The sequence below is a fragment of the Cicer arietinum genome, chromosome 3, assembly GCF_000331145.2.
Source record: "Cicer arietinum cultivar CDC Frontier isolate Library 1 chromosome 3, Cicar.CDCFrontier_v2.0, whole genome shotgun sequence".
Taxonomy (NCBI): domain Eukaryota; kingdom Viridiplantae; phylum Streptophyta; class Magnoliopsida; order Fabales; family Fabaceae; genus Cicer; species Cicer arietinum.
Window position 1 is genome coordinate 33,132,235 of NC_021162.2, and position 10,000 is coordinate 33,142,234.

Below are 10,000 nucleotides of genomic sequence, written 5' to 3' on the forward strand. Positions count from 1 at the left end.
GGTTTATTTTTGAGTTTTGTTGAAAAAAACACTAACATAGCTTGTTTTATTTTTGAAACAGAGGAAGAGAAAGAGGAAGATAGGCTGACGTGAAAAGGGAATTGGAAATTGCTTCCTTTCTTCCTTTCTTATATATATATAATATATTAAAATAATAATAATATATTATAATAATATTAATAATAAATATCTAAACAAATATCTAGATATTTACAAATATCTAGATATTTTTATAAAAATCATCATTACGTCTGTCACCTCACATCACATCACAAATCATTTTTTTCAGAAAAATATCTACTCTCGCCGTAATTCAATGGGCAGATGAATTTTTTTGAAAAATGTTGCATCTCAGAAAAAAAATTTCTTCTACAAAAGATTCACCGTAATTAAATAAAATTATTCATCGACGAATAATTTTAATCGGGTCTCCAAAAAGATATTTTTGGCATTTAACTCACAAAATGCCATAAAATCGGCTAAAAAGTCTCATAAATTCAACACAAAATTCTCCAAAATACATAAATTAGAATTTAAAATTAAGGGTCTTACAATGAGCCACATGATTGTGTTGATGATCATCGACTTAGAGATGGGGTAAATATTCCAACTAGTAAAGATCATGAGTTGTCACATGATGAGAATCTTAGTGATGCTTTTGAATCATCTCTAACCCAACTCATGAGATCTAAGAGGTAGAGACAACCATCTACAAGGTATGTTTCTGATGAGTATGTGAATTTGACTGATGAAGGGGAACCTGAGTGTTTTCGAGAGGCCATAGAGAGTGAAAAAAGGCAAAAGTGGTTGGATGCAATGCATGATGAGATGAAATCCTTGCATGATAATCACACTTATGATTTGGTGAAGTTGCCAAAAGGCAAAAAGGCTTTGGAAAATAGGTGGATCTATAGAGTGAAACTTGAGAGTAACTCAAAGTCTCCGAGGTATAAATTCAGATTAGTGGTGAAAGGTTTATGACAAAGAAAGGGCGTTGATTTTAATGATATTTTCTCACCTATGGTAAAAATGTCATCAATTAGAACGGTGTTGAGTTTGGCAGCTACTCTTGACTTAGAGGTAGACCAAATGGATGTAAAAACGACTTTCCTTCATGGTGATTTGGAGGAAGAGATTTACATGCAGCAACCTGATGGTTTTCTTGTTGAAGGTAAGGAAGACTATGTGTGTAGACTAAGAAAGAGTTTATACGGTTTGAAGCAAACACCAAGGCGGTGGTACAAAAAGTTAGAGTCTGTTATGTGTGACCAAGGATACATGAAAACTACTTCTGAACATTGTGTATTTGTTAGAAAATTTTCTAACAATGATTTCATCATCATGTTATTATATGTTGGTGACATACTTATTGTTGAGAAAAATATTTCCAAGATTGACAGGTTAAAGAAGCAATTTGGAGAGTCCTTTGCCATGAAAGACATGGGAACAGCTAAATAGATTCTTGGTATAAAAATCATGCGTGATAGAAAGGAGAAGAAACTTTAGATGTCACAAGAACACTATATTGAGATAGTGTTGCAAAGGATTCAAATGGAAAACTCCAAGGTTGTAAGTACTTCTCTTGCTGCTCACTTTAAGTTGAGTTCTAAACAAAGTCCTTCTAGTGAAGGTCGGAAAAGAGACATGGAACGAGTTCCTTATACTTCTGTTGTGGGTATTTTGATGTATGAAATGGTGTGTACAAGACCAGATATTGCGCATGCTATTGGTACAATTAGTAGATTTTTGTCAAATTCAGGTAGAGAGCATTGAAATGTTGTAAAATGGATTTTGAGGTATCTTCGGGGTACTACATGTATGAGGTTATGTTTTGGAGGTGACAAATCTATTTTGGTGGAGTACTCCGACTTAGATATGGCTGGAGATATTGACTTGAGAAAGTCCAATTCAGGCTACATGATTAAATTTGTAGATGAAGTTGTGGCTTGGCAGTCTAGATTACAGAAATGTGTAGCATTGTCTACAACTGAGGTAGAGTTCATTGTCATTACTGAAGCATGCAAAAAGTTGATTTGGTTGAAGAAAGTCTTGTAGGAGTTTGGGTTTATTCAGAACAAATATGTATTATTTGACAATAGTCAAAGTATTATTCATCTTGGTAAGAATTCAACGTTTCATAGCAGGTCCAAACACATTGATGTGAGGTATCATTGGATATGTGATATTTTGGAAGCTAAGTTGTTGGAGTTAGCTAAAGTTCATACTGATTATAATGGTTCTGATATGAGGACTAAAACATTACCAAGAAATTGTAATATCGCTGGTTTGACGATTATCTCGACATAGTTGTGAAGGGGAGATGTGTTGGGTATTGGGAGATGTGTTGAATATCTCCAAATATTGTAGCTCTTGTGTCTCACTTATTTAATTGAAAAATAGTCTAATTAGGATGGTAAGAGAGAAACTATTTTGAAAGAAAACACAACCACCAAAAGAGAAAAAAGAAGAGTAAACTCTATTCCCGATTTTGTTAAATCAGTATCAGAAAAACATCGATTGTGCATTCTTTAACCGTTGGATAGGACTGATGTTTGGGTAGCCGGTTCTCAACACTCAGGTCTTCGTTTTCAATGGTCGGATCGGGGAAACGACGTTTGGAGGGGGATAAATTGTGCTCGCACAGCAGCAGGTTTTTTGGATGTTTGTCTTCTTCTTGCTTTTCATTTGTAGACTTTAGTGTTTTGCTATTTTTTATGGTAATAGGCACAATTTGTGCATCATTTTGAGACTCTCTTGTACACTTCTTTGATTATAGTGGAACTACTTATTTGGTTTAGACGACCTGTGATTTTTACCCTTGCATTGAAGGGTTTTCTACGTTAAAATATTGGTGTTCTTTACGCTCTTTCATTTTGATTAATTTGTTGTTATATATTTGTTGTTGCTCCTCACAGATTCTTGCAAGTTGGAGAAATTTTATATCTGCTGCATTTTACTTGATATTGTGTTTATGTGTTTATTCCCCATCAAGAACGCCATAAGAAAACACAAAAGTCTTAGGATCCGAATCCATGAGAAAGAAAGAGAAAAATCAATAAGGAAATAGAGGTTTTTGATGAACAAGATTGAGAAATCATAGTGTAGTTGTTGATGCCTTGTGAAGACTCGTGAACAAGATTAAGAAATCATAGTGTAGTCGTTGATGCCTTGTGAAGACTCGTGAACATTCAGATGAATATAAACTGGAAATACCTTATTTATCTTATTGAATACATCAGAATATTTGATTGATTACAAAATGAAGAAAACCTAATAAATATATATATATGGAAGAACTAACAAAAAAAAATTATAATTGCCCAAACTAACTTAACAAATAAAAGGGAAACTAACTAACACAAAAGGAATGAAACAGAATTTAATCAATTAAAAAATACAATACATCTTTTAAACTAAATTTCAATTATATCCGTTTACACTTAGTTTAGGCATATAATTAAAAATCAAACTAATTATTTGATAAACTTAAAAATTTAGTCGAAATTAATCAAACTAAACACTTAGTCGAAATTAATCCAATTAATCCGTTTACACTTAATTTAGACATATAAAACTTGAATTTGAGTTCAAACTAACCAAAACCAAATAAATCCAATCTCTATTAATTTAGATATTGTTTTATGTGATTTAAAATCGACAAATGATATTTAAATGAAATCATTATATTTTATTTTACTCTATATTAATATTTTTATATTAAAATATGTTGATTAAGTATTTTTAATTGTTTATATATTATATTTTTCATTGTAGTCCAAGTTTATGTAATTATTTTAATGATATAAAAAGTATAATAAGAAAAATATTTTTTTCAAAATAAGTCCTTCAAGTTTTATCATGTTAATCCAATTAAATTCAACCAAATCAACCAGTATATTAACAAGTTAAAATTATAATATATTAATAAAATATTTTATTTCATTTACTGATTAAAATTTTAAAATTTAACACCCCAAAGATTTTGATCAAGCTTCACCAGATGAGCATAATAATTGGAAAATGGTAGATTAGTCTTAAATAAAATTAAGGACACTAGTGAAGGTTAATATTAATATTTCTGGTTTTGATCTTCAAATATACCATCAAAAAGTTTAGTGTTGGAATATGGTTTTCGATGGTCAGCTTAATTTCTAAAATTTTGATATATTTAGAGATTATAGTAATAATGATATTTGGACACCAATTTTTATTCTAGATCACATATATTTCATAGATTTAACCTCCATGAATAGACCCGCTAAAAACTTAAAATAAGTTTATTTATTAATAAGTTACTTGACATCCTCGTATTTTTTATTTTACAAGAAAAATTTAAAGTTAAAAAAGTAATACTTCAATTCAAGATAAGAAATATTTTAAGATTTATTGAGCCTCCTTCCTCTTTTTATTTTTTGTCTTAGTTATACATGTGCTTTTAGTATTAGATCATTGGAGTTCCCCATATGTCTTGTTTACTTATTATTAAAGGACGGCACGAAGCCCATATTTTTGTTTTTACCATTTTTATGGAAATTATATTTAAACATCATAATTGGTTATTTTATTTTAAGTATAATTATTTTTGCGTTCTTTAATTTAATTTTTTATTATTTTTTATTTATTTAGCTATTTATTTAATTTTAATTAAATAATTTGATCTTTTATATTTTAAAATATTGATAATATTATCTTTTTTTCATAAAAATTATCAAAATAATACTTATAAAATTAATTATCATCTTCAATATAATATTAATTTCACTAAATTTATAACTCAAATTTTTAAATAAATTTATATTTTTCTTCTCTATATTTTCCAATTTTTATAATAAAATTAAATAAAAAATCAAATTAAAAAAATAAAAAGAAACTAAAATATTATTTAAAATTAGATAATAATTACCATTCGTGCCTTTATTTTATTATAAACAAAAACAACACGTGAGTGACACGTACTGAGCCTTCTTGCTCCATAAGAAGAGTAATACTTTCTGTCAGAAACAGAAAACAAAAACAAAAACAAGAGTGATACTCTTCGTCAACTCGTACGTTAGTTTAAAATAAACATTTCTACGGAAAAGACAATTTTGTGGAATACACACACCGAACAACATATTGTACACCCAAATTAGGCATATGGTAGAATAATTGTGTATACAGTATAAAATGAAACCAACAGAAATTGAGATTGGGCTTAAAAAGGTGTTGCATTTATAATTTATTTTATGTATAAATATATATTTTTAGTCTCATAAAAAAAAAATATATGTATTTCAAATTCATATAAAGTAAGTACATATGTTTTGCTTTTAGTCTTTCATTTTTATTAATCTATCTATATATCCCTTTTTATTTTTTATCCATATAATTAAATATTTATTTTAGTCTTTATTTAAAAACTAAAATTAAATATAATATAATGTAAACTAAAAATAAAATATCAATAACTAACAAAAAATAAGATAAAATCAATTTTTAGTCTCTATAAATATATTATATTTTATTTTTAATTTCTCTAAAAAATTTCTTTAACCAATAGTCCCTTAAATGTTTTTCTTCAACAAATTTAATATATACTATTAAGTCAACTTATGTGTATCATTAAAAAATTTGAATAATTTTTTCAAACATGTTTAGAATATTATAATATTATTTTGACAAAAATTTAAAATTTTTTAACAAAAAAAATTAAATTAATTATAAATTTTTAAGGGCCATCAAGCTTAAAAAACATATATAATTAATACATTCTTAAAAATTCTAAATTTTTATATGAATTTTTTTCATAATATCTTAAAAATGACTAAAAAAAAATTCAAACAATAGAACGATGCACATAAATTGACGTAAAAGAAAAGACAATCTATTAACCTAAAATATTTTATAGATAATTATTTGAAGAAAAATTTTACAGAGACTAAAAACCAAATTTTATTAAAACTAAAAGTAAAAAATAATATATTAACAATAAAATAAAACATATTTAAACATTTCACACAAAAAATATATATATTTAAACATTTATTTCAATCATGCAAATAAATACAAATAAGTATTTGATGTATAATAAATTTCATGTTTCAAACTTAAATCACATAATCATATACACCAATTGTGAGTGTGATCCATACAAGCCTGTTTATTTCAAACTTCAATAAATATACATCCAATTATTAATTAGTACTAAACAACAACTTCAATAAATTTATCTGATGCCCACATTTTTGCATCATCAGAGAGTTTGTATCCCTCAACTTCCAATCTTTTCAAACGGGAACAATTCTTAACAAACACTTCAATAGCCTCAGAATCAATCCCAAAACAATGCTTAATATCAACATTTTCGAGGCTCTTACAACTCCTAATCATAGAAACCATAGCCACGTTAGTTAGTCCTTTACATCCCCTAACCTTCAAATCAATCAAATGAATGCAAGAAACTAACATCGATACAAACTCCTTATCAATCAACATTTCGTTATGAGACAAATCTAGTTTCCTCAATTTCCTCAAATGTTGTCCCAAAGTGGCAAGCAAACCTTTCTCCCTTTCAACAACATCACAGTTTATCAATGCCAATTCTTCAAGACCGTTACTCAATGCCATACCAATAGCCTTAAGTCCTTCACCAGTAACAAGACAACAACTTTGAAGCTTAAGACTTGAAAGGCCTCTGAAATTCATAGCGATAGAAAATAGATGGTTGTTTTCAAGGTCCATAGGTAACCGAAAATCAAGTTTATGCAAATTATTAGACCTGCAGTGAGAACAGGAGAACAATTGTAAAATAGTCATTAATACCACTTTAATCAATAACGTGTTACTCAATTTTTGTCCAAGAAGTATTAATTTCAGTAGTAAAATTTTAACATTGTTCATTGTAACTTTAAAAATAATCATTAGTACCACATGTTACTCAATTTTTGTAAAAGAGGTATTAATTTTGATAGTAAAATTTTAATATTGTTCATTGTAACTTTAAGAAACAGCGATCGAATCTCCTCAAGGACGGTTATAAAATAAATAAAAATAAAAACAGACCTGCAATGAGAAATAAAGTGTAGCAAACTGTCTCTGCTACCACCATCATGAACCAAAAATGATTCCAATGAATTACAATGCTCTGAAAGTTTCAACAGAACAACATCAACCACACTCCTACAAGTTTTGAGCTCAATTTGTCGAACACCTTGCAAACAATTAACAAAAGAAGAGTAAGAACCACCAATTCCTTGACAACTTAGAAGCTTCAAAATCTTAAGGTTTCTGCATCTTTTCCAAAGCCAATCGATTCCCCAATCATCACCACGAATACCCTCAAAACAAAGACTTTCCAATCCCAATTGCAAACTCAATTCAACATCAAAATCTTCACTTTCCAAAACCCCATTTTGAAAAAAATTCTCCCCAGCTTCATCATAGCAGAAAACAATTGACAATTCTTTCAAACAAGGAAAACACGAAACCCAATTGAGAAAAATAGGTCTTGAGAGAGTAATAGAAAGAGACCTCAATTGGGTACAAGAGTTTGAGAGAGAAACGATGGAAGAGAGAGAAACAGGACCAGCCAAGAATTTTAGAGAGAGAAGTTTGGAAGAACAGGAGGAAATCGCAGAGAGGAGAAGGGTTGTTGTTGGGTGATGATGATGATGAGATGAAAGGAGGAAGAGAGAGAGGGAAGAGAGAGAAGTGTGTTGATTGAGTAGAGAGATGAAGGAAGGTATCAAAGAGAATTGAGGGTTGAAGCGAAGGGAAATAGAGGTTCTAGATGAACGGTAGAGATTAAGCCACCGCTTTGAAACAAGGGTGATTGAAGAGGCAGAAGAAGAAGAAGATGAAGATGGAAGCTTTAGGAAAATTTCTTGCAAGAGTTCATCGCATAAGCTATTCGCCATCTCAATTCTCAACTTTGATTCTCTCTTTGTTTTTGAGGTGTTTATTGATGTGAGAATCTACAAAGGTGTGTTGTTTTTGATGAGAGAAAAAGGAGGAGAGAGAAAGATGATTAGGTGAGAAGTGAAGTGTGTTTGAAAGAGGAAGGTTACTTGTGTGGAGTCTTAGACGCATGTGTAATGGAAGTGTAAGCCACGTCCTTCCTTTTATTTGTGTTGGGATGTCAATGTGGAGATGATTTCTTCTATTTATTTATCCCTTTTCTAGCTTAAGTTTGATTGTTGAGATTTTATCCACCTTCCTAAAAGGACAATTTTTATTTATTATTTTTGAGGCAAAAATGATCAATATACCATCCATAATAAAATATAAAAAAAAAATAGCACATGATAGATTCATTTATTTTTCAGTTAATATTTCATTTCAATGTAATATATATTAAAAATATATTTAAATATAATTTTAGTCTTTATAAATATGTTCTATTTTGATTTTAGTTCATGTAATTTTTTGTTTGATTTATATCTTTACAAATTCTAACCAGTTTTAAAAAGGCTATTTATGAATCTTTAGTAAAAAAATATAGTGATATGACTAATTTTAGATGAAGTGGCACATGGTGATCGTGTAATTATTGTTGATTAGACAATATTTAATATTTAAGATTAAAATTTATTTTATTAATTTATTTAATCATTTAATAAAAAAACTTAAAATTAATTAATTAATCAATAAACCAATTTAATAATAAAAACTCAATAATCATCGTCTTCAACCGAAATTTTTTAATAAAAATTCAATAATTTTCATCTTCAAACTCAATTTCTTCATCTTCAAATTGCAAATTCTTATATTTGGATTCAAATCCTAAAAATTGATTTTATCTTCTAACCCTAAAAATTATAGACAATAGAGAGCGTTTTATAAATTTATTTCTTGGGAAGATCTCTTATTTTTTAATCTCTTCGTAATCTCCTGCATTTACCTTATTGAAATTGATATCTTAAGACATAAAACAAATGCATCGGACAACAATACATATCATGAACAAAGCAACATAAAGTCTCTCTGCATTTACCTTAAAAAATAAGATCTCTTATTTTTTAATCTCTTCGTAATCTCCTGCATTTACGTTATTGAAATTGATATCTTAAGACATAAAACAAATGCATCGGACAACAATACATATCATGAACAAAGCAACATAAAGTCTCTCTGCAAATGATTTTTCAATCATGTGTATTATAGAATTTTGAATTTTGATAAGTTATTTTGTGTTTAAGTAATAAGTCTTTGCTATTAACAGATAGATGGTGTCAAATTTCCAATAACAATGTTATCTTATTATTAGTGTCGCGTCCGATTTGTCTGCAAAAAATGAGTCGCCACCAATTTTATTTTACTAAAGAAAAAATTGGATAAAACCTAAAATGATGATTTTGAATCAAATATTCGGATTGGTGAGTCAATTACGAGTAGGAAAAGTATTACCACCCTACACGTTAAAACAGTTACCCTTATGTTTTGCGGTATGCACAAGATCAACAAAAGTTGCAAGTGCAAAGCATACTTATGTTTTGCGGTATATAAAACATATATATGAACAAATGTAAATTTATTGCATAAACGTACTTACAATGGGTTTTGGAAAAACTGAAAAGAAAAGATTACAAGTTTTGTAAATTTGAGACACTCAAGATTTCTTAGAGAAACTCTCTATCTAACTCTTCGTGTTCCAAAACTCTGATCTTAAAGTGAAGGGGACCCTTCCTTATATAGCGAAAGAGTCTCACTTTGGTTGTTTTGTGAAGTGGAAGAAATGATGAGATTCCTTCTACTTTCGGTGCAAATAGCAGACAAGTGACAAATAACTTTTCCTTTTGCTTTTGCTTTTCAGAAATTTTAAGTCCAAAACCAAATTTGGGCTAGGCCCATTACATGATATACTAGACTGTTTTTTGGAAAAATAAATTACAGATTTGGATTGGGTCTTTAAATTAATTGGACCAATGTTTTCATTTGGTAGGCATGAAGATACCAAAACGGTCGTCTTCATTTTCATCTTCCAAGTTCATGGAAGTTTCTGAAGCAGTACCTGGGGAAACAT

General features: G+C 28.8%; 1 protein-coding gene across 1 annotated transcript; it reads right to left on the reverse strand.

Moving 5' to 3' along the window:
• Positions 1–6,004: 6,004 nt before the first annotated feature.
• LOC101496622 (uncharacterized) lies at positions 6,005–8,035 on the reverse strand. The gene is made up of 2 exons (XM_004513954.4): positions 7,042–8,035; positions 6,005–6,757 (listed from the first exon to the last, which is right to left on the reverse strand). Exons 1-2 carry the CDS (start codon positions 7,893–7,895, stop codon positions 6,184–6,186), a joined length of 1,428 nt encoding a protein of 475 aa, XP_004514011.1. The 5' UTR covers positions 7,896–8,035; the 3' UTR covers positions 6,005–6,183.
• Positions 8,036–10,000: the final 1,965 nt, after the last annotated feature.

Coding starts and splice junctions, on each gene's coding strand:
- LOC101496622 (XM_004513954.4), bottom strand. CDS start 7,895: ATGGCGAATAGCTTATGCGATGAACTCTTGCAAGAAATTTTCCTAAAG. Junction 6,758..7,041: donor CACTTTATTTCTCATTGCAG/GTCTGTTTTTAT, acceptor TTCTCACTGCAG/GTCTAATAATTTGCATAAAC.